We start from the raw sequence: 24899 nt of genomic DNA, 5'->3' as shown, positions 1-24899 counted from the left end.
AAACAATCTAAATCTGAAACATATTCTTCCTTACAAATACTGTTTTTGCTGAAACAGTCATTAAAGTCCAACTGAGAAAAGGAAACCATCAGAAAAGGAAACTTTCCATCAACAATACCGTCAAATGTCACTCTGAGGATATAAGTGTTTGTCTTGAAAATCGTCCATCTGAACATGAGGTGAAAAGGTTTGTTGAATGTATGTGAAACAGACGTCACCATGTCCAAAAAATGTACACAGAAGCAGACATTTACTGCCAGAATTCCCACCAGTTGTCATCTGACTGAGTACGTGTCAAAAACTTCGAAGTCTGCCAGCTGCATTTGTAGCAGCGAGGGTTTTCCCTCCTCCCCAGTCGGCCTCATTACACCAATAATGAGACAGGCTTTGGGAATCAGCTTCAATATTTAAATGTGGTAACACCCCTCAAGGCTGCACACTGGGGTTCTTCTACAACCTCCTCCTCGACCTCCCATCACCTTCTGCTGGCAAAGATCCCCCTGCTTCATTCATTTTTTTATTTTTATAAAAGATGGCTCTTGCTGACAGCTCTTCAAGCCCCTACCACCAGCCAGACCTGAACGACAGGGGGCTTGTTGAACATGGGACCCCTGGGTGCCTCCTCTTACCCAGGAGCAAGGGCTGGCAGAAACACTGTAAGCTATGAGTGAGATAGGAGGAGGGGTTGTCCCCCCCAGCAATGAGCAATGCCAGACAGCATGTAACATTTCACAGCATCCAGTCATTCAGGACCCAGCTCATTCTGCTTTAGTTCAAAGACACTGACAGAGCAGGTCAGCGGTTGGGAGGAGCTGTGAAAATGGAAGCGCGTTTCTGACGAACGGCTCCATGTTTAAGATTGTCAGTGCTGATGCTTTATGTTCCTGGACTCCTGCAGTTGTCTGAAAAAGAAACTGTAAAAGCCACAGCAAAGAAGATGATAAAAAAACAGCAGCTGCAACAATAATCTAATATGTAAAGTTATATTTGGTTAGGAAAAAACAAATAGATAAAAGAAAAGCGAGGGGAAAACTGAAACATGCCTTTAGGCAAGTCAGAAATCCTGGGATTGTAAACCTGATCACCCTAAAGTGAGCAGATATTAGGTACTAGATCAACAAAGACAAAGAAGAGATAAAATTATGTGTCTGTGCAGAAAGATGATGGTCAATCCACTGCTCTCAATCCTGTAATGATTTAACTCTGTTTGCTCTAAGATCGAGTGTGTGTGCTGCGAAAGAGAATCCCAAAGCAGGGTGAAGTTTACAGAGCTGTAGCCTTAGGCTAAATGTTGTACAAAAACCAGCAACAACATCCCTGGAGATGAAGCCTATCTGTTGCTCCAGCTGAGCTTGTACTTGTAGGAGGTTTTATATGTGCAGTGTAGGATTTCTGTGATTGAAGAAGAAGTGTATCCTTAAGGTAAGGCTGTCGACTTCTCGTTTGCTTTTTCTGCGGCGCTGGAAGAAGCCTGCTGACTGATTAGCGATTTGATTTTCAGGCGATCCTTCCATCTCCTCAAATTTACTGAGCTCATTGTTCAGCTTCCGTCAATATAATGCAAGGAAATCAAAAGCTTACTCCCTCATTTTTGACCCTGGCTATGCTGGGAGCTTATTTCCATCCACCCATATTAGTCTTCAAGCATGCAGCAGACATAAATTCAATTTACTTTATTATACCTTTATCAGTATGAAATTAAGGTTAATTGACTTTGCTGGGGAAACATCAAATGAAACATTCCTAATGGAAGTGAAATGAAAATAACGTCATCTCCAATTGCTTTAAAATATTTCCCAATATACAGCCTACTTTCCTATTCTTCACCCTCAGAAATAAGCTCCTCTTGTCCCAGGAGATAATAAATGAATTGAATCCCCCCGCCCCCCATTTACCCCCTCCTTCTTCCTTATCGGTCATCTATTTTTTTCAGAGTAAGCTATTACTTGCTAGGGTTGCTAGGCAACAAGAAATATTAATAGCCGCTATTATTAGCCAGCCTCTGCCAGAGTAGTACTAAAATGTGGAAGTGAGAAACATGAATGTGTTACATAAATCTCTGGACCTTTCACAGGGTGCGCAAGTCTCTGTTTGTGCTGTGATTTATTGCAACGACGGTTCATTTATGAGAAAAGGGGGTGTGAAATAAGAAAATGGAACATTACCCAGAAGGGCTATTTGAAAATAAATAATTGCGAAGGTGAAACAAAAGCCGTTTAGGAAGCAGGCACTCCCTCCCTGTTCGCTTCTAAAAAAAAAAAATGAATAAATGAGAGAGCAAAAAGGCCAGTTTTGTTACACAAACTATCCACAAACTGCTGGCTTTCTGTTTTTAATTGAATTACTTTAAGACACACTCCAATAAAACATTTTGTAACATGTTTTTTGAGGCGTTTTCTAATGTTGGAGGTCATCTATACAGAAAATTGAGCTAAAAATTGCATTTTTAAAATTTTCTTTATTCAAATCATTGTGAATCAGGAGCAAACGAAACATTGTGGTTTCAAAAAGATCCCATTTGTGACATAGAAAATGCACTGAGTGGGCCACAAGCTCCCTGCTCCTCCATTTTGATGTAGACGACTAGATCCACGCACATTTTCGTTCTCCTCGTCCAAGCCATTTTTGTTACACTGTTCATGTTAAGTTGAGGGTGTGAGGGGCTGTAAGCTAGCAGACGAGTGTGTAAACACCTCAGTTATGGGTGACGGGAAAAGGGGTGCAACCCAGAAGTTGAATTTCCATTGAACTCCTGCCGCTCTGCCGAAACTATGTCCAAGAAAACAACACTTTTTATTTATTTTTTTTATTTTGGCTAAAAACAGGAACACTTCTAAAATTGATCAAAGGATGACCAGAGTAGTTCTGTAACCTCTTAGGACTTCTAAGAACAATTAAACCATAATTTAAAACTGTATATTTTAACTGACAATGTTTAGCTTACCTGGTAGCCGGTGGATTGTGACCTAATCCTAAAGGCTGGCTCTGACGGAGGCCTCAGCTACCACCCACAAGAGAAAAAAAGTCTGCAACTTATGCAGTTTGATTCAGAAAATCACATAAGACCTGATTAACGGAGGATAAATGCCACGGATGCTCACATTAAGGCATAAATATTCATAACGGAGGGCAAAGAGAAAAAAAGGGATATTTATGTCAGATGAAAGTATATATGGCTGAATAATTCACCACACAGGCCATCAATAATTCATTTGATTCGATCCTATGATTAAAGCTTTCGAATGTGTTCACCGGGGGTGTTTACATGTACGGTTTGAAGCATGTTTAACACGAGAGAAAGTCCCTTCACTGGTGGAGGGGGGGAGGAGGGGGTGTATCTTCAGCATTCCTTTGAAAAAGAAAAAGGAACTGACAAGGGATACCCCCCCCCCCCCCCATCCCACCCTCCAAACCAGACTTTCTGTTTAAAACCTGTACCCCAGTGCAGCTCCTCATCTTCTCCCTGTTTTGCTTTGCTGATCATAGCAAATGAAAAAGTGCAGCACAGAGTTTCTTGATTCCTTTCTTGACTCACTTTGAATTGAAGAGGCTCTGCTGCCAAGGTGCACGTCTGACAAGAGGAGCGGGTTTCTGTGTTTTTGCAGTATTTCCAGTTGCATGTGCGTAGACTTCAGTGGATTGCTTTCCTCAGCCTCCTGCATTGCTAATTGCCACTTTGATAGAAAAAAAAAACCCTGCGTTGCTGTGATCGCCATCTTCAGAAAGATCTTATGGGGGTTTTAGAGAAAGAAGACTACATGTTTCGCTCTTATAATAGCTTCTGCGCAGAAGGAATTTTCAATGGCAAGAGTTTGATATCTCACGACAAAACGTCCTTTGCAATGAGTTTCTGGCTGACTTCCAGTGGTCTGATTGAGACTAACAAGCAACTGCACAATTATCCAGGGTCACATATAAAAAAAAGATGAAATACAAAAGGATGTACTCACTGAGTGCATAGGCCCAGAGAGGAGGTGAGTGTCCTGACCCAACATATTGGACATCATGAGAGTAGGCAGCTCAGGATAGGAGTAGGTGTTAAGCAAACCATTGTGAGGCAGAGAATGGAAGGGATAACCGGACTCGTGCTCCATGAGGTGCAGCAGAGAGGGGTCGGCATGGTTTGGGGGTGTGATGGGAGGAATCTCATAGTCTTCGTCCCCAGCTCCTCCTCCACTGCCACCATTACTCCCTCTTCCCTGACTGGAGAAGCTCTAAAAAGAGGAGAAAAATAATGTTTTACTCAAAGAGAAGACAAGGAGCTTGTATTTACAACAACCATTCCTTCTTTACTCTCTACTTCTTTGATTTTATGGCTACAATTTGAAAATAAACAACGTTACATGCAGATACCTCCACATTTATGGGACACTGGAAAACATATGGCTCATCTACAGCAGTTTGGAAAAGATGAATCCCAATAAATATGACAAACACACAAACATTTACAAGTATCTCAGAACTCGCTCATAGAGAAGAAATCAGAAAGGACCATTTTTGACACGTACATCCCAAAGAAAGCACTTTTTAATGACAGACTGAACTGTAAAAGTTAGAACTAAAACTAATCAGAGATGATGAAAAAAAACCTCTTAAATTAACTCTAAAATGCACACATTGACTATTTTTGTGTATTATTCTGTTTGCTGCATTGGCAGAGGCAAACTTGCACTGGTTTTGCTCACTCTGTTGTGCTGAAAATAAAAATAATTAGAAATGCAAATCGATGTGCGCAGGAGAGTGTAAAGAATTCATTCATCTCAAATGTACACAAATAATTAATTAGCTAGACAACAACAGCTGCTGTACAAAGTAATTTGTTTCAGAAATCCTGACAGCTTTAAAGCAAAAAAACAAAACAAAAAAACAACTGTCAGTCTGCATGCTTTTAAAATACAGTTAATCAAATTCATTGTGTGGAAAAACAGCACAGACATTTTATAATCCCATAATTAGAATGGCAATTATGTTAACATAAACATTAAAAAAACTGGACAAAACAAATCCCTCATTTTATCCTCATTATGAAATGTATGCAGAATATCCAATTGACCCCCAGCAGTTAGAACAGCATCGCCTTCATGACAGTAACAAGGTGATACATGAGCAGTGTCTTTTTTTCAGGCCCATCTTGACATAATATTGCACGGAGAAATATGGTTTTGTGCTCTCAAAAAGAATACTGAGGATATTCACCAGGGAGAGAAAAGCAATTTTGTCAGAGACAATCTGATGCCAACTCCCTTTTATAATGACTGAAGAAAATTAATCATCACAAATAATATTCCAGTGTCAGCCATTCAAGAGCTTTTTAATAGAATTTTTATTATTCATGTCTCGTGGTACACATCAAGTAGTCCGTTCTGCAACATTTCAGAAATCAATTCAATATCATCTCCGTGTTGGCTGTCATCTCGCCTGCCAGAGCAGCAATTCATCTTGAAAACAAATACTTTTATCAAACAAATGGCAAAAAAAAGCTGAGGAAGAGCTGCAACATGCCCAAGAGCAGAAGATGGGATAAAAGTCTCATAATGTGCACTATCATTGTGGGTAAAACAACCGTAATAATGGTGATAATATAAAAACAAGTATGTTTGCTATCAGAGACTGATGTGCCCGTTTCTCTTCTCGCATGTTTTCAGCTGCAATTATGACAGAAGTTCTGCCACGTTCTTGGTCTTCTAATGCTTATTGTTTATGTCTATTATGATGAGTAAACACAGGACAAGGGTTTAATTCAGTGAAAGCACACATGCAGGATATGTCTGTGCATCAGTAAACTGACCCCTAAATGGAGGCAGGACATCATCAGGCGGCGAGAAAGTGGCGATAACAATCAGTTTAATGCTTGAACATGAAAATCAATCGGATGATGACTACAACAATGTCACTTTTAAGCCTTTTTGCCCACAGCTGATAGATGTATAAAAACGTCATTAGGATGTAATAAAATCGTAATAATAAAAAAATTATAGTCAGTGAACAAAAAAAATTTAATATTAAGACTTTTATTTATTAGCTGTTACTTTTACTGGTAGGCAAACTATTTACAATGTCAGAATTAAGGAAGTGATTAAATCTTTGTCATGGTAACACACCAGGACTTGTGTTGTTTTATGACCATACCCTCTATTGCTTTTGTTGTATTTACCAGTTTTTTTATGATGCCCTTGTAGATAAGACACGGGACAAGGACATCACACAATTTTTACATTCTCAAACACAGATAAATAATTCATAAATCTTCTGTCTTTCAGGACGTTAAGAGGAGTAGATAAAAGAAAAAAAGAGGTCAGAAAAAAATGCCAAATGTTGATTCAGCCTTCTGTTCCTTTAACCTTCAACCCCCCTCTGGAAAGGTGAAACTGAAGCAAATCTGCCATCTTCTCCAAGTAGGAACTTGCTTTGGACATTTGAGGACTCTGCAAAGTGATTCATTCCTGTTGGAAGTGCTACACCTTTTTGTTTTGTTCTTTTGCATTTTTTGTGACAAGGAATCAAAACACCACATCGTTCACCCAATAGATGTGGGATGTCGCTTAGTGCCAAACTAATTCTCATCATTTAAAACCTTAAAAAAATACTTTTTCTAAGCTTAAAGTCCCACTGTTCGTCTTTTGATGTATTTTTAAAAGGGGTCTTTTAATTGTGATAATGCTGTTATCAGACAAAATCAAAAACCTGTGTCATTTTCTAGAACACAGGTTCTGCAGTTCACAGTAGTTCATTGGAAATTCGCCTCCAAGTGGTGGCGCAGAGCCTGTCCCCACTTCCCATCATCCCATTGTTTACACTCTCCTGCCATCTTACAACCCTTCACACCCCAACCTAACATTAACAGTGCAACAAAAAGGGTGAGCAATGTCCAGCCGCACAGTTTTGAGCCAGATGTCAGCTCAGATGAGGAAGACATCCATGGATATAATTGTCTGCAACTGGAGGCATCAGAATAAAATGGAGTAGAGAGCTTGTGGGTTGCCGTAGTAGCTTCTACGTCACACCTACAAGCTTTTTTTTTGTCCTCAATCATTAGAAAAAAAGGCTAAAAGATCATGTTAAAAATGCCCAAAACATTTTTTTTAATCAAAGTGGGTCTTTCATGCATGCTTTAAATCCCTTAGCAAAGTCATCTGTATTTAAAATAACTTGTACCATTCAGTTATATTGCTAGGGTCTAAACACTCAATATTCAACACCACTTTTTAAAAAACAGTTGCGGGATCACAGTCTGTGCATGATTCTGGGTTTGCAGGAAAGAGAAATATTCTGCACACTGAACCTCTTTAATCCAATTCCAAATGTAATTGTGCGGCTGAAGTTAATCAACCAGGAAGTTCTTTCCGACACAGCGTCTCAACACAATTTGCATCATTTCGCAGGTTAGTAAGTGTTACCCTTAGCATGTTTTGTTCCTGCTGAGACAGAACCTGCTTCCTTGGACAGGCTGCCAGGATCTGCTGATCATTGGATTTGTGCACACAGACGGCTCCATCAGTTGCTCTGGTTACAAGAGCAGTCGCTATAATAACTTTCAGATGCAAAAAGATAAATGCAGGTCATCGACCTCACTTTGTGTCACAGAGTCAAAAAAGTTTGAATCTTAATAAAATGGAAATGTTTTTGTAGAAACCCCCTCAATTCCAAGTTTTCTTGATTTTATATCGTTTTATAAAACATCTTAAATAAGCACTGATCTAGTCTGAAATGTGTGTTAGATTTGCTGTTTCTTCAAATTTGACATTATTTGTGCTTTCTGTTAAAAACGTGAACTACTTTACAATCACGTCAATGTGCATCAACATTGTACCATCAACATTGCATGATACCTCAGCTACAAATTTGTAGCATATTTTTCACATTTAAACCTAATCCAACTTGATTAGGATTGGGAGAGAAGTTAAAAAGTAAAAAGAAAAAATTTGGCCTAAAGTTGATTTATTATTATTTTTAAGTTTGGAACTTTCACTATTGTTATGTCTTATTTAGGACTTTTGTTTATTCATTCATTCATTCATTCATTCATTCATTCATTCATCTTCTAATCTGTTTGTTCCCTTTGAGGGTCATGGGGCTGCCAGAGTCTATCCCGGCCACTTGCGGGCGAAGGCAGGGCACACCCTGGACAGGTCACCAGTCTGTCACAGGGCTGTGGTTAGGGTTAAGGTTACTTATAAATGTTTATCTGTTAAAACCATGGCTACAAGCAGTATTTATACAGAGAAAATGTGATACGGCAAACAATTCAGCTGATGTCTTTCAGTTTATAATAGTGCTTTATTCCTTTATTTATGGGTACAGTGTGATGATCAGAATGTCTATCACAGAAGGAAGTGTCACCAATGATCTATAATTATTAACCAAAGCAAGAAGTAAAATTTTACTTTACCCTCCAAGTGTGTCAGTCTAAAAGTCTCTGTGAGCAAATTTAGCTCCATCTTGTCAACCCATCTCCCATAATTAAGTTAACTTACAGTGGAAATGCATTTATCAGTTTCGCCTTAAGTTCTCTTGACACAAATGGCTGCAAAGATTTGATGAAGTCATTAGCTTGCTGATGGAGCCATTTGTGGCCCATGAGGTGTTTAGTGGAAGACAGCTCATCTGGGAACAATGATGTGTTGTCAAAGGGAGGAGGATGAAAATGAAGCCTGTCATGGCTGACAGCGGGCAAATTGTCCAAAGACAAGAACTGTCTGTCTTTGATGAACTTTGCTGTTAACGCTTCAGCTTTCCTCTAACATCAAATGAATCCAAAAATATCTGATTTGAATAGAATGTATGAAATCATACTTGTTTAAATTAGGGCTTGGTGCAATGCAATGGATATCAATAGCACCGTGAACACAAGCTCACATTAATATCCAGTTTCAGATTTAACTAGGGATGCCCCATTTGACACGACGCTTCGGCGCGCGTTTCACCTTCATGAAACAGAAAGGTTCGGCACAATGTTTCGGGCTGTGTGTCAACTAGCGCAGATCACGTGATTGATGACGTATGGAGCGCCAAATGTGTTGTTTGGTCGAACCACGGTTCAGATGTCACTTGTGTTCGAACATTTGGGCGTGCTATTCTCTAGAAATACGAAATGAATCCCGAACGATTCCCGACCAGTTCGATTGTTTCCGCTGTATCGGAATCAGCGCCAGTTCATTGCACTTTACCATGACTCCTGGTAAAAAAGTACTGTGGCTCAGGATCGTTTCAACTTGATTTCTCCTAATTAAACAATACACTAAGAACGTTGTGTATGAAAAAAAATACTTCAATGAATCTATGGCACTACAAACACTATCAGTAGAGAAAGCTCATAGGGAAAGTCAATGTACAGCCACAGTACAGATGTGCATCCTGAGGTCCAGGATTCAAGACCTGCATTTCACAATTTTTTGAATTTTTTTTATTTGCTTTGCATTTATTTTCTTTATGTGATGTGTGAAAACGTCACATGTGTTGTTTTACGTTAATCATCATTAACAACATTGTTTTGTTTTACGTTTTTTCATCATCATTTCCACACTGAAGTGTTACAAGGAGCTTGTTGAAGCATAATATATACATCGAGTCCGCCACTAGATGCCACTGTTCTGTGTGGTTTCAAAGCCCTGAAGGGTTAGTTCATTTTTCCGGCACAGTTACATGAACCCCAAAGGAAGCTTCATGGGGCTTCTATTCCCATCCCTAGATTTAACACCATTTCATATTTGTTTTTATATTTACGCCTAAAACCAGCTTTGCTAGTGATATAAAATTTTACAATGTGACTGCGAACACCAAGGACCTATATGCAGGAAGGTAAGTTTCCACAAGTGTTAATCACTAAGGCTTACATGACACAAGAAACCAACAGAACATTCCAATACCAGTGACAATGGGGGCTCCTTAAATACCTGCGAGATAATTAACCAAATGAAAACAGCTGCACCTAATTAGAAGTAGAGCAGCCTGAAAAAACAAACACAGAAGCACCCAAGACTGTGACACAAAGTTCTAACTTGTGTAGTTTTCCCTCATTTATCGCAGGGGTTATGTCCTAAATAATAACCTCAATAGATGGAATCCATGAATAAGATTACATATGTTTTAAAGCTGTAAAACTCCTCATTAAACACTTTTCTACATTCACATTCTTAGACATACAGGAACATTTTTACACTTTTCTCTCTTGCTTAAACTCTCAAAGTTCAACCCTTTATAGAAAAGAGTCCAGTGTTATAGAATAAAAACAAAGATCTGATCCTAATTGAAGATTTGTGTACAGTTGGAAAACTATACACATTCTGTACAGGAGACATTGCACAAGGAGATTGATTGACAAGTTCAACGGCCAATCAGGATGCAGAACACAGTGTCATGTAAAAAGAAAAAAAATAAAGAATCCAAAACTGGACTAAAAAACTCAGCGAAACATCGAAAGCTGAACTGCAATAGTGAGGGACCACTGTACAAATAAAATAATTTCACCTTCTAAAATTAACAGAAGGGATTTTTTGAACTTGAAAATCAAAACATATAGCTTTCAAAGAAAAACAATTCATTGATTCGATAAATCAACTTATTGCAATTTTTACAATTAAAGATTGCTTTGATTGACAGAACTTGACAGAAATTGACAGAATGCACAGTCTAAATCAGGCTTGTCCAAAGTCTGACACGTGGGCCAGATGCGACACATGTTCAAATTTCCACCGGCCCGCAGACTAACGTCATATAATTGATAATATGCAGCGCTTTCTTAAAACTGTATACAGTATCTTGATTTTGATTGGATAATTTATAAACTGGACTCTCAGTTATTTCTAAAATGTCACATGTAAATAATGAAAGGAAAGTTGACAGCAAGAGTTGCCAGGACAAGTGGAAATCAGAGTTTTTTTTTAAAAAAATACAAAAGAATTGCATCCGTGGTTTGTATTTTTGAATAAGATAAACTTGTTCACATGTTTTACATTTGGAAGTTTACTAATAATAGTGAATAATGTGCAACATTTCATGTAAACCCTCATTTAATCACAAGTTTTTTTTTTAGTTTTTTTCATTTTTCCAGACAGACTTTTTCTTTTTTCTATTTCTGGTCTTCAAAAACAAAATTCACAGTAATTTTGGAAAAATATATATATATCTGTTGTATTCCATTGCAATTGAATTTTCATAAAATGGTTCATCTGCATTTCATTTTTTTAAATGCAGGTTCAAAGAATATAGGCCGATTGGTTGACCCCCACACACGCCTCACCAAATCTGGCCTTCCTTGCAAAAACTTTGTAGACCCCAGGTGTAAATCATCTAGCCGTGTACGTCCTCTTTGAACTAACAGAGAATTACGCTTGGATAAGTCATGCATACACACAGGAACATGTCATTGTGTGTTCAAATAAAACAAATGGAAATTCCTCGTCTTTTCGACAAATTTCTGAATTCACCTTCAAAAATTAATCTGGCAGAGCAGAGAAAGGGCAGAAATCAAACTGATCATGAGTGGGTGCCCAAGCTTAGCATGTGGCCATTACCACAATGGCTATCTGACCAGGCTTTAAACTGACAGAGAACTCCATTTGGATGATGTATCAGGAAAGGTGGACAGTTGAGTACAATAAAAAAGGAATAAAACAGCGACCCAGCCGCTGACTGACGGAAAAGACAGAACTGGGATGAGTGAGGGGTTTGTGTGGGGATTTCACTATGTCGGATAGTAACTCAGGGTCATGTGTGGCGTCCGTCACTGAAGGACAGGTAGGCTGTTGTGGTTTTTAGCCAATAGCGAAGGAGTGATCTAACCTCTTTCTCTGCTCCCCCATGCACTGGTAATTCTCTCAAATGTCACATCAAAATGGATCTCATTTAGGTGGGTAAGAAGGACCTGACTCCCCACTGCAGATGTGGGTGGACCCGTGCTGGCTCGCACATGAACTGTAAAAGCACGGCCGCAAAGGAAGTGTTTTCAAAAGGTGTGGAAAAAAAGGGACACATGTCGCACAAATATGTCAGCTCAATTTAACTCAGTCGTAGATGAAAGATAAGGGTGGAAAAAACATCTTCGATCTTTGCTCTGGAACTGAGAGAAGCAGAAATTTCTTCATTATTGGTGCACAGCCTGCAGTTTTTTTTCTCTGAACAAAGGGCATATTATTGTGGTCTTTGCCATATTTCCTGTTCTTATTCATTAAAAAAGAATGGTATAAATAAATAAAATGTTTTGTCTCACAGTCACTCATCCCCCCAGGGAAACATAGAAGCCTTGGTAATCACATATGGCACAATAGCTTGCCCACAATCCCCTTTTATTTTTATTTTCATGATGTCACTCTCTTTAAGGCCATTGCTTTATGAGTCGCAAAACATAGAGGAGAGGAGGAGGAGGAGGAGTGGAGAGGAAAAAGCAAGGGAGGGGCGAAAACAAATGATGTGGATCCCTCATTGTTCTTTCTCTATGCCCTCATTCCAGTCAGGGCAATAAGAGAACATTGTGATTTACTGTCAGTGAAGCGCAAGAGTGCATCAGAGAGAATCCACTGCAGCAGGGCCATTAAAATAGATTTAACTTCCCACAGTATTAGGCCAGATGTCTACACTTCTATTATATTTCAATCAGCCATGACCTTGGTCTCAACATGATGAGAAAGATCACTGGGAGAGAGGGAAAGGGAGAGTGAAAATATATGCAGAAAACCAATAGAAATATCAAACCGCTAAGTCCCGCTAAATCCCCGCGCTGCACATACAAAGACAGAGAGGCCGATACAGAAATAGAGCCAAGGTTTCAAGTTCCTTGAAAAGAGTGTATGAATCATTGAGCGTACTCTTGCTGTTGATAAGATGCTGTGTTTTTTGGGGGGTGCTGCCTTTCAGCGGGGTAAGTATTTGAGAAGGAACGAAGGGAGAACCACAGAAAGTGTGAGCCAGTGGGTTGTTTTGATGTGTTTTTAAGCCAAAAGAAGCATCCGTTAGGAGGAAAATGCTGACTTCTTATATAACCACTGATCCCTTTCTAAGAACATTATAATAATCTTCATCCTACCATTTAGACTCTAGAACATCTCATTTGTTTTAAAAAAAAATGGGTTTTGCTCCTGCCCTCAATGATTGTTGGACTTTTTTGGTGGATGTGTCAATATGAAACTAATGCTCAAAGACAACGTTTAGTCTTAAAATTAACATTTTTGTTGTGAATAGGATTTATCTTTGTTTAAAATATGACTTTTCTTTCTCTTGAATACAAAATTTCCTGTTATATTTCAGTCAAAAATACATCACAGCGTTTTGTTGTTGCTAAGTGATAACAGCTGATCGTGTAAACAATGCCCCCACAGAACCCAGAAGTGGTGGAAATATTCAAAAAAAGGGGAAGCAGACATGCCACTACCATGATTTATATAGTCCATTTCTGTCAAAAAAGTTTAATGATAAGAGAATAATATAACAAAAACATGTAAGCTAACTGTAAACCGTAAAATACCGTGACATCGTAATAAAAACGTAAAATAAGAAAGTTATGTTGCTAGGATCAAACTACCCAACTTTCTTTTTTCTTCTGAAATTTCTTGCTGACATCGCAAGATTGTTTTGTTTTTAGCTTTACATATTCAGCTGTAAATATGGTGTAACCTAAATATTCTTTATTAAACTATGCTGTCTTTTTTGATGACATCACTGCTGCAACATGAAGGTCAGCGACGATTTGTTGTGAAAATGAATGAAGTAATGCTAAAAGTACTTGTTTATAAAACATGTAAGCTGTTCATCGGTGCCTCACTGTTCTCCAGTGGTGGCGTCCTTCATTCCTGGCACTCTATCAGTAGTGGTAGTCAGTAGGCATGTGCACTTTATTGAATTGTTTTTTGACCTTGACTTATGACCTTGGGACATATTTTTGACAGTAGCTTAACAGGGTAAATTTAGTATTCAAGGCAAAGTTGTAATATCCAATGTAAAACCAAATGTATTCAGATTTTTCTCCTATTTTTTTTTTTCAAACTGTCCACAACTTGTTTCATTTTGACAGTAATCTGACCCCATATACATTCCCTAAAAGTCCAACTAACTGATTGGGGGTGATGCTGGTTTTCAAATATTGATGCGCTAACACTGGTTGTGAGCTGAACATGGATTTTAGTTTTGGTTTGTGATACCGTGATAGTAAATTTAAATGCTCGTCTTACAATATGTATCTCTACTTCATTCCGGTGACCTTGCCGGCGGCTCGGCTCAGCCTCAAAGAAGGAGGGAGATGTGTGTTGGCGTTTCCTTACCTTCAATTTTCCTTCTTCTTCTTCTATCTCAAATGTCCCCATATTTTTTCCTTGCAGCGAAAATATGCAAAGATAGAGCTCACATTCATACGGGGATGTTTGGCGAGGAGGGCCAGCAGAGTGAAGCAGTTGTGGTGGTGGGGGTATAATGGTACATTGTGAGTCACTATTAAGTAACGATGCCTTTCACATCATATCGCCCACATTGGGTGTATGGTGCCAGGGTGTACTGAGGTGTCTCTGACTCAGAGAGAAAAAGAAAAAAAAAGACAGAAAGAAATAGAGACAGAGGGAGGGTGGGCTGGTCCTACAGGCCAAACAACATTTGTATCACTGCTAATGTTTGGTTAACAGAACGTCAACTGGTCTGCTGCTTTTAAGAGAGATCTATCCTTCTTCCCTCGGTGGGAAAAACATCCAATCCAGCTTTCTGCAATGCACACCGCTCACGAAGACTTGTTTAATTTAGAAATGAATTACAACGTAAAGGTTTTAAAGTATGTAATGATGTGCATCAGGTCTGTCGCTCCATTATATAACTAACTGCACATTAGAGAACTCACTCTTCCTCGAGAACTTCTTGCTCCCCACAAGCATCCTTTGTGATGCATTTCTCAAAAAGTTTTCAGTGCACAAGAAAGTGCCAGGAGAAAGGCTAAAACTGAGAAATGTGACATCTTTAGTACAAAAAAGTGCGGATAGCAGACGACACAAAAGCTTGAAGGGATGAAATACATATTTGCAAGAGCCTCTTGGACTCAGAAGAAGAGAAGTCTGAAACATTGTGTGAGTGTGGTAACGAGGAACCCTGCTCTCAGTTTCTGATATGCATCTCTTGATAAAAAATAACGACGTACTCTATCTGTAGCGGTTCTGAAGAAGAAAGAAAGCAAAAAGCTGAAGGTAAGTGTGGCAGTAGGTGCACCACATTTCATTTGGGAGAAATTTTAAAGACATTAACAAAACAATTTCCAGGATGACCTCTCATCTGTTCCAGGGTTTGGGTTATAATAACATTCATCCACAAAAAGGTTATTTGCAATGTTTTTAAGTAGATTTTTTTAATCTTTATTTTACCAGGAAATCCCTTTGAGATAAAACCTCTTTTTTAAAGGAGACTTTGGCTGAAATTTGTTAAAAAAGTTAAAATTAAATTAAAAAAAGTAAACATAAATTCAATTTTACAGAAACCTATTTAGTATTATCTGGTCTTATCTTGTATTAACATTGTGAAACACTTTGTGAGTCACTCTCTGTGAAAAGTAAATAGTTACTTATTTACTTGCATACTTATTACGTTGTCTTTTTAATGGTCAGTTTTTCCTCAACACTGACAACATTGTTTAATTCCTCATCAGTACAAGGTGAGTTTCTCTTAACATGGATGCAACAAACCTGACATGAGAAAGTCAGAGGATGTGAGAGAAAAAAATGGGTCATGGTAAAAAAAAAAAAAGGAAAATTGAAACAAAGTGAGTAAAAACTCAATTTGCATGGAGACATTTAAAATTTCCTTTTTTAAGCAGGCCATTGTTCTACTACAGCTGGGTAAAACAACTAAGGGAGACAGTTCAGTGAAACACTACAAAGACCAATAGTGGCGCCATAACCAGGTAAAGAAGTGTCCTTTCTTTGAACACCTCAGAAGTCTAAAGTTTTCTTCAAAAATGTAATAATTTCATAAATACACTTCTGAAAGGAAGAGTCATACTATGCATTTAAAGATTACACCTCAGCCTCCTGCAACTGGTCCTCTGTCTTTAAAGGCTCTTCTTTAGAAACAAGCAGTTTATTTTTAATTTTTTTGTATCATTGCAAAAAAAGGCCCTTAGAAATAAGTAAAAATTCTTAACCCTTTGGCAGATTTTACTTGAAAAGCAAAAAAAAAATTCTTATTTAAAAAAAAATAATTCTAGTCAATAAAACATGTTTTCTCAAACTAAGATTTTTCTGCTATTGAAAGATTTTCTTAACATGTATGTTTTTTACTCTTGAAACAAGATCCTTTTTACTTTCTTAAGATTTTGTTTATTTGCATATGCAAAAATATTATCCAAAAGAGTTAAAAAGCCTACTCAACTAATAGTCTATAAAAATTAAGTTTCTATAGTCACTTCAGTAACATCTATAATAAAATGAAAAAGATCATTTAGCATCAGAAAAACCTTTATGTTTAGCTGTTATAAAACACTTACAATCCTGCAGAAAATACAAGCCAGTCAACATCATCTCCCACTTATCCCAATAGAAAGCACCCAATAAGTACATTTCTTTTTCAGCATAAAGTCCACGGCAAGGTTATTTGACTAATTTAAAGATTATAGTGCTCATTATTACGTTTCCAGTCAATCAGAATAAACGAGGTATTTAATAATCCTTAATTCAAAACACAATCTTCTTAGCAGCTTTGTGTGTGGGCAGACACAAACAAAGCTGGTCAACAAAATAACCCTCCCACACTTTTGCTTAGATACTCGAGCCTCAACAGATGAACCGAATGGAAAGCATTAATATAATCAAACTGCCTAAAGAGGTTCGCATACGCAGGCATATTTTGAACAAAAACCATATAGTAATTAAACCTTGAAAAACATCTTGTTGGAAGGGACCAATTGCATCCAAGTGCATAGAGAACGACCCCTCTAAAGCTGGTTTTGATTAGTGTTTTTTTTTTTTTTTTTTTTAAGGAGCAGAGATGTTATGTGTAATGCAATCTTCTGGCTGTGTCAGACTGCTACCTCACTGTGTTTGCTGTGGAAGACCCAGACATGCAGACAAAGGAGTCTCTGTTCTGGCTACATGCACCCATTTTACAAGCACATATCATATAAGGGCTTGGGTGGGTATCTCACCACAGAGCTGAAATGTTCAATAAAACATATGGCTTTCCTCTTTGGCAGTATGGCCAACCAGCTGTAAAGGCACAGCAATTTTCAGCCCTTAAACATGGAATAAAAGTCTTACTACAGTGTTTCTACACACACACACATACAACAAAAAAACAGAGTTTTTTTTAAATGGTGAAAGAGAAAAATAATGTGAGGAAATAAGCAATAGAGGCGATTTAATATAGTCAAAGAGTGTTTTTATGCATACAAAGTTAGAAACCATGCAATTAGAAGGTAATGAGATCAAGGCTCCAACAGCTTTACTAGTAATGGATGCTTATGTTTGGTATTAAAAAAGCAGACACACATTTAAAAGAAATAATACAGAAAACGTATTTATAATTACAACAATACCAGCCATCTAGTGCTGTATCCTCTTCTAAAGGATAAGAATCCAAACAGTAAACTATATATTTATGGGGCTATTTAGATCGTGAGTGTAAGCTTCTTTTGACAGCGCTGACAGAGCATCAGCTGCAGCTGACATGTTTTGAAAAGCCCAAATTGCCTTATCCACTAAGATGGTTTTTGTTGACACAACATTGCAAACCTATACTGGGTGTTGCTGATTGACCGCCACAGCGGAAGAACTACAAAGCTGGACATTTATCCCAATTAGCGCACACCGGCATTTACGCACTGTGACGTAATTAGGGCAAACCAGTAAATGTGGCTGACAACAATGGACTTCACAGCCTGTGGTCTGAGCTATAAACATACCATAAGCTGCTAAAGCTGCACTTGAACCCAAATTATATTTATCCATACTTAACATCAAAGAAAAGACAAGCTTATGGCTGTAAGATGATGGTATATGCTTGTGTGTTTTAGAGGTTATGAGAGTTTGCATGCTCACCAGGAGTGGAGTTTACTGTGTGTGCCTTTTGTGTGATGAAGTGTGTTTCCATATGTTCTTGTTCTTCGGCTTTTTGAGGCCCAATTTATGTTATTACACCATTGGTGTAAGCACATTCTTTGGAACGAGAGGGATTTGGGCTGGTGTTCACATCAAACGGAAAGTTAACATGAACTTTTATAGCAGGATTTGTATTTAAGTTACTTTAAAAGGGTCAATTATAAAAATTTTAAGTCGGTAAGAAAAAAATGTATGTACCAGCTGTGAGTGAGACACTTTTTTCCTTTAAAATTTCTATATTGAGTGCACAACACGTGTGGTCTCTTTCTAAAGGCGTAAAGCACTAAAAGAAGAACTTATTATCTTTCAGTACGTTTTTGTACTGTGATTGCTCCTCAGATTTAGTTACAATGGGTTACAATGTTAATATTTCACACAACTTTAGTTGGTTTGGTGAACTTTCATATTTGAGCTAAACAAAAAGGCAGGAAAGGTCAGGAAAGGAAGGTTATAAAGGCTGCTCTTTTGGGGGCAATTTTACCTAAAGCAAACAGACCAGGACAGAAAAACAAACACAAGGAAGCTAGTCCCTCTAGTCTTTTAAACATCACATATTGATAACATCTTCATCTCCTCTGCTTTAAGCTGCGTTTACACCAAAAGCGATTTGAGCATCAGAGGCATCCAGTTTCAATGCTAAGTCAATGTAGCGACGTGATCAGAGGTCTTGTGGCGCACTTTGAGTGCCAGACAGCAGCTCGTTTTAGGCGTCGCAGCGTCATTTGGGCATTTCAGTACGTCAAGAATAAAAAAAAATAGAACTTTGATTGTGTAAACCAATCAGACTCAGCTTTTGCCCGTGGCATGTTGATGACCCAATCAGCGGGTTGAGTCCAAAACAAACATGGAGGAGAATTTGATATTTCTCTTCTTGAACTTTTTGATATATTTCTTTTTTGCATGCATTGAGAGGCTTTATTATTCTCGTCTATTTTTCCCCTCTTTGGAATAATGTGGGACAAAAAGTCATCAAACTGGGTCACAGAGAGACGGCAATACCGTTGAAAGCGGCCAACATTCAGAAGCAGCTCTTGCAGTAGATGGTGAACCTCATTGAGAAAAAAAGACTCAAGGATCTGATGAACCCAGACATAGAGATGTGATTACTGATGCTTCTGTGGAGCTTTACAAAATAAATAAACCTGATCTCGACATCGTCCATGTCTTCCATGCATTGTAAATTAGACACACAATGAACGCTTTCATGAAGCTAAACTTTAAAAACTCTAAAAAACTTTAGGTAGTAGCTCCTCCCACATGCATATGGGGCATCGAGTTTATGAACACATTTTTGGACATGCGTCAAACAGCAAATTTGGCGTGCAGCGAAGGAGAGGTGTTATGAGTGAACTAAGCACAACACGTTCACTCTTTCATGATTCCTTCTCTTGCTAATTTACACGCTACTTGAGTTTGCTTCAACACTTGTGTTACAGAGGGCGAACCAGATTGGGATTCGAGTTCAACTCACATGGACCAAACTTGACTTGATTGGTCCGCAGCAGATTTCAGATAAGCTTTCACAGCAGACAAACAAAGTGGATCATGTATCAAAATAACACTGATGTAACACTGGGAAAAGGCCTTCAGACTGAATCCATCTTTCTAAAACTACTAAATGTTTTATTGAGTCTTATAAACATGATGTTTCTGAATGCCTGCTTTAGCCAAAATCATACATTTTTAGAAGAAAAAATCATTAAAATGACAACACATTTGTTAAAAACTATGGGAATGATGATACACTGAAGGAAGAAGCACATTAGTGTTCGTGAGATATCCCTATAAATGTATATCAACTGGGTGCAGAAATAATTTTTGGAATAAAATGCATCAAGTAAAAAAAAAAAATTATATTGTTCCAGAAATGCAGTCTCTTTCTGTTTTAGTAATTGTGGGTGCAAATTTAAAAATCTGCCTGTTTTTGTGCGTGTGTGAGTGTCTTTGTGTGTTTGTCCCCTGCTGTCATTGAACTAGTTTTGCAAGTTGACACAAAGCTTCCACTTCATCGTGTTTTAACAAAACACTGAGCTGCTGGATCAACAAATCCTTGAGTTTCAAATTCTGCCATATGTCTGAGCGTGTGTTGTCAATGACCAGCTGTTAACTTTCAGCACCGGACTTTCCTAGCTTTGGCTATAAAACTGGACTGTGGATCAGAACCTCAATGACAGGGGTGGGCAAACTACGGCCCGGGGACATACGCGGCCCGATAAACTATTTAATCTGGCTCGCCAAATTGGAACAAATTACATTGATAATCCTCAATGTTTTATTTATTTAATTATTGTGGGTCCTCATAGATGATGCACTACAAATACATCTCTACTGAAGTACAGAAAGAGGATCAAAATGTTTTCCCACCTCTGCTCTATAACCCTTGTGCTATCGTAGATGACCCCACCCTTACATTGACGTGTTCTCCCTACCATGACAAAGGTGGATAAAGGTGAAGACGATTTCATGTAATCCATGGACACCAGTGAAGATAACAAATCAATGAAGAAAAAAGGTTCAGAGCACTGTCTAGTGGGTCTAGATGACCCGACTCCCAATGGTAAAGTGCCTAGGATAGCACAAGGGTTACACATGGAAAGTGTGGAATTGCACTGTTGCTATACATTTACTTCTTTAATCCTCTGATGATACAGAAATATGAATGTGCTTTGAACAATATTATCATAAGTCTCAGTTTTGGTGGAGGTTATAAAGATGCTTCAGCTTATGAGGCTTTTATGAGAGTTGAGCGCTTATCTAGAATGGTGTTCATTTCAAGGCTGATCCGACATTAACCATCATCGAGTGCTTAGATATGCATTAGTCGCCATATTCAGAACTGACATCCACCCTTGTTGGGGTGACTCACAAGACTCTTGTTCTGTTAGAATTTTTGTTGAACCAACACCTTATTCATTATTGTGTAGCTGTGGCCAGAAACAAGAAGTGGATTCAGTCATCTAGATTTGTTTTGATTGTAGTTTTTCAAACAACACAACTGAGTGATGTATAAGAGTAATTGTACATTAGCTATTACAGCATGTAGGTTTTGCTCAAAAATGGATTCAGCAGCACTGGACACTTCAACACCACAGAAACTTCATGTGATATTTGATTTGTCTAGCACCCCATCAAACATTAAAATGAGGTACAGCCTTAAAAAAACACTGCTGAGCTTTGGAATCCATAATAAGTCCAGACATCTCTTTAAATCTGAACGTTTTCTTAGCAGTGAAGCTGCAGTTATTTTGATTCTAACTCAGTTTGGCACAACAAGATGTGTTCTGTCTAGCAGCCAATTACTTGCCAGAATACCGGAGTTCTGTGTTAACACAGAAAAAGCATATATATTTAAAAATCAGTCTGGACATGTTAAATCAGATCTCCCTCTAAAAAAAAAGGAATGGTCTGAAATAGAAAACCGGCAATTTCAAGGAAAGTATTCTCCAGAGAGGTAATTAGGACACAATATTGCAATTTTGTAAGTAGAAAACACACATTTATTATATATTTTAATGTTTGTATCCTCAGCATGTTAAAAAAGCAAACAGAAAATTCTATAAACTCTTCCCGCTAGATGCTGCTACAGTTAGTGTTTATGTTACAGTTAAACTAGCAGACGTGTTTATTTTAGCTCTGGAAAAATGGGGGCTGCCTTACCTGGTTTGGGTTCCGAAAATCTTGGTTACTGTCATTCATGTACATGTTGTCAGCATCAAACTGTGGACAGAAACAGAAATTATAATTATAAATAAACATTTTATCCAAGAAAAGGTTTAAAAAAAAATGAGGGGGTGGGAGGGCTTTTTGTAGGGGAAAAGCTCTTTACGGGCGACTTCAAGTGTAAGACTAATGACTTTGTCACTTTGGTTAAACCTCGTGGTGGCATGGCAGCGTGGGTAATTACTGTTCGTCAGTGGGCCGGTAATTAGGCTACATGAGCACAGAGATGAGAGACAGGCTTTTCCCTGTGGGCTTTGCTGTGTGTGTGAGGAAGAGAATGAGTGTGAATAGATATTTGAGTGTGTGCGTGCCGGTCTCTAAGGCTCTGCATCCAGTGTGTGTGCCGCTGTGTGTGTACACTGTATGGCGAGGGCATGCTGTGTTTTCTAGCTAGAGCTAATCAGGCAATAAAATCACTTGCTGCAGGTGCCAAAACACTGCTTGACATGAGGTTAGGACTAACTTAACAACAAATGATCCTTGACTCACTAGGGTGTTGGAAAAAACGCAGGGTCACCAGTTGAACACAACATATGAGAAGTTAGCTATGCTTTTACAAGCTAAATATTAAAATATTCTCCAGGAAGAAATATTTTTCTGTGTGAAAAAAATAGCTTAAACCGCACATGTTCACCATATGGAGCACACCTTCATTAAACTTAATAATAAAGCTCACACCAAAATCCAATGTGTCAAACATTTTTTCCATTCTTCCATAATTCTTTGTTATATGAATGCACGAGGGGAACTTAGAAACTGGCTGTAAAAGAAACACGAACGAACTCGAACAGATTCCACATCAAATTCCTTAGATGTGAAGATACGAGAGGCCCTTTTCATTCAGGGTGGTCTGAATTGTGCCTACGGAGGGCCAGCCAAAAGCCTGAAAGATAAACAAATGCTGGACGAGAGAGAATACAAATGGATTGTAAGATTTACCTGTTCAAAACAATGACTAAATCTGAAGCCTAATGGACGGAAATGAGCAGAATACCTTAGGGAGGAAATCTAATATCTGCATTGGTAGACAGGAAAGAGTCAAAGTAGTTAGACGAGCATGCGAGTGTTCAGAAAGAAAAATTACTGTGCGTTATTGCAGAGAAAAAAGGCTCAGGGAATGAGTGCCTGGTTCTGAGCAATGGCTGGTTAACGAGGCGTATCGTGGAAGCCCTAGTGAGGATTCACTTTGTTATTCTGATGATTACATTTACATTCAACCCCAAACAAGAAACCGAGACAACAGCTGCACATAGTCTCCATTTAAACCTCATTCAGATTAACATGAGTGATCAAAAAGTGTTTTCATCGAAGCTTAATGTTTACTAATTGTGTAACATTTAGCCCTTTTTTCAGCATTAGGACACACCAGGTTATAAGGCAATAAAACAATGAATGGCAAAAATGGATCTTCAGAAATTCGCCTCTGACCTGCGGCCGAGAGCAATGGCGTGAAGTACGCCTGCCCTCAATTCCTATCGTTCACCAGTTTACACTCTTTCCTGCTAGCTTCCAGCCCCTCACACCCCCAACCTATCAATACCGGTGCAACAAAAGTGGTGAGCGATATCGGAGCTGTACAGTTTTGAGCCAGATGCCACCTCGGCAGAGGAAAGCGAAGACGTACAAGGATCTAGTCATCTGCAAGTGGATGCGTTGGAATGGGGGAGCAAGGAGCTTGTGGTTTGCAGAGTAGGATCTACGTCACTGCTATAGGTTTTTTCCAACTGCATTTTTTTTCCATTTGCTCCTGATTGACAAGGATTTGGATAAAGAAATACTCTGAAATCCAATTTTAATCTTAATTTCTTAATATATATTACCTTCATTATTAGATAAATGCTACAAGAACAAGTTGAAAACACACACACACAAAATCTATTTTTACTGGAGATTAAGTGTGCCTTATAGTGTTGAAAATATGGTACACACTGGGGATACAATGAGAAGAGTAATTCGTTTTTTTGAGTATTTGGACAAGTAAGAAGTAACTGTAAAAGGAGTTAGCTTTATAAACCTCCATCTGGGTGTTGCATCATCACTAAATGAGTAACAATTTATAAGATATTTGAGCTAATCCTGCTCACTGAGTTCTTCTGATTCAACGTTTTTCTTTCTGTTTTACAGGATGAAATGAACTGACACAATTCTCTCTTTCGCCCAACCATAAAATGCAATAAACACTTGAGAAAAAGCCGAAACAGTCCCAAAAAATCAGCCATTTTGTGCATCAACATGGCTGCCCATATGTTTGAATGTAAAGCTCTTTTCACTTGCTCCACTCATGACAGCACTTTCTCACTCTTTCATTTAAAATGCCAATTTAAGCCAGACTCAATGCTATCAGCTCTGACATTACTCCCCGCACGCTACAGAAATCATTTTCTTTTTCTCTTTTGTTACCCCTCTCCTCGTCGTCCTCTCATTTCTCCATCTTTCTCTTTCATTCTGTCACATCTCTCTTGCTTCAATCTCCAATGCCACTCATCGTCTCCATCTCTCTTTTTAAACTCCTCCATTTTTTTTCCTTAACTTTTTTTTCCTGTCACCCTTCCAACTGCTCTTTCCTCCTCTTTTCTCTTTTTCTTCAGCAAGGCTTGGCATGGCTTCCTCATCGGCAGCTTAATTGGGCATTCTGCCTGAGACAAGTGCCTCATTAAGCAGTAATTACACACATGTTGTTTTCGGCAAACATCTCTATTTGGATTGCTTTGCATGGTAATTGTTCAGCAGGGACCACTGCTCGCAACGTTTCCCTTCTTGACACACGTGGTGCTGCTAGAGAGGAATAAAACCATGGAGAAGAGGGGGTAAAGGATGGGGACGGGGATGGGGGGGGGGGGGTACTGAGAACAGAGAAATAAAATAATAGGGTGTGAAAGAAACAAATTGAGAAGTAGGGGATGCATACATTAGGAGAGGATGAGAGAAAGACAAAAAGGAAAGAATGAAGGCACTTCTAAGGCAGTAAATTGAGAGAGACATAAATAAATGACAACATGAACAGTTTTTATGTGAGGGCAAAAAAAGGTAAAGCAAAAGAGATCTGAGAATGAGTAAATGGGGAAGGGAAGTGAGAAAAGAAGACAGGAAGAAAGAGACAAACTGACTCCCAGAACTGGGTCA

At 38.5% G+C, this 24899-nt stretch overlaps 1 protein-coding gene across 7 annotated transcripts in view; it reads right to left on the bottom strand.

Annotated features, from left to right (window-relative positions):
- LOC101170586 (TOX high mobility group box family member 2) overlaps positions 1-24899 on the bottom strand; it is an 89078-nt gene that overhangs the window by 26066 nt on the left and 38113 nt on the right. For all 7 annotated transcript variants that reach the window (XM_011476924.4, XM_020704533.3, XM_004070368.5 and 4 more), the window contains 2 exons: positions 21714-21773; positions 3951-4214 (listed from right to left, as the gene is read on the bottom strand). In XM_011476924.4, coding sequence (XP_011475226.1) covers positions 3951-4214; positions 21714-21773 — 324 coding nt within the window. The remainder of the gene's footprint in view (positions 1-3950; positions 4215-21713; positions 21774-24899) is intronic.

This window comes from Oryzias latipes, chromosome 7 (genome assembly GCF_053564925.1).
Source record: "Oryzias latipes strain Hd-rR chromosome 7, Olatipes_Hd-rR_3.1".
Lineage (NCBI taxonomy): Eukaryota > Metazoa > Chordata > Actinopteri > Beloniformes > Adrianichthyidae > Oryzias > Oryzias latipes.
The sequence above is the reverse complement of the archived record's forward strand: the minus strand, read 5'-3'. Positions and strand labels throughout refer to the sequence as shown.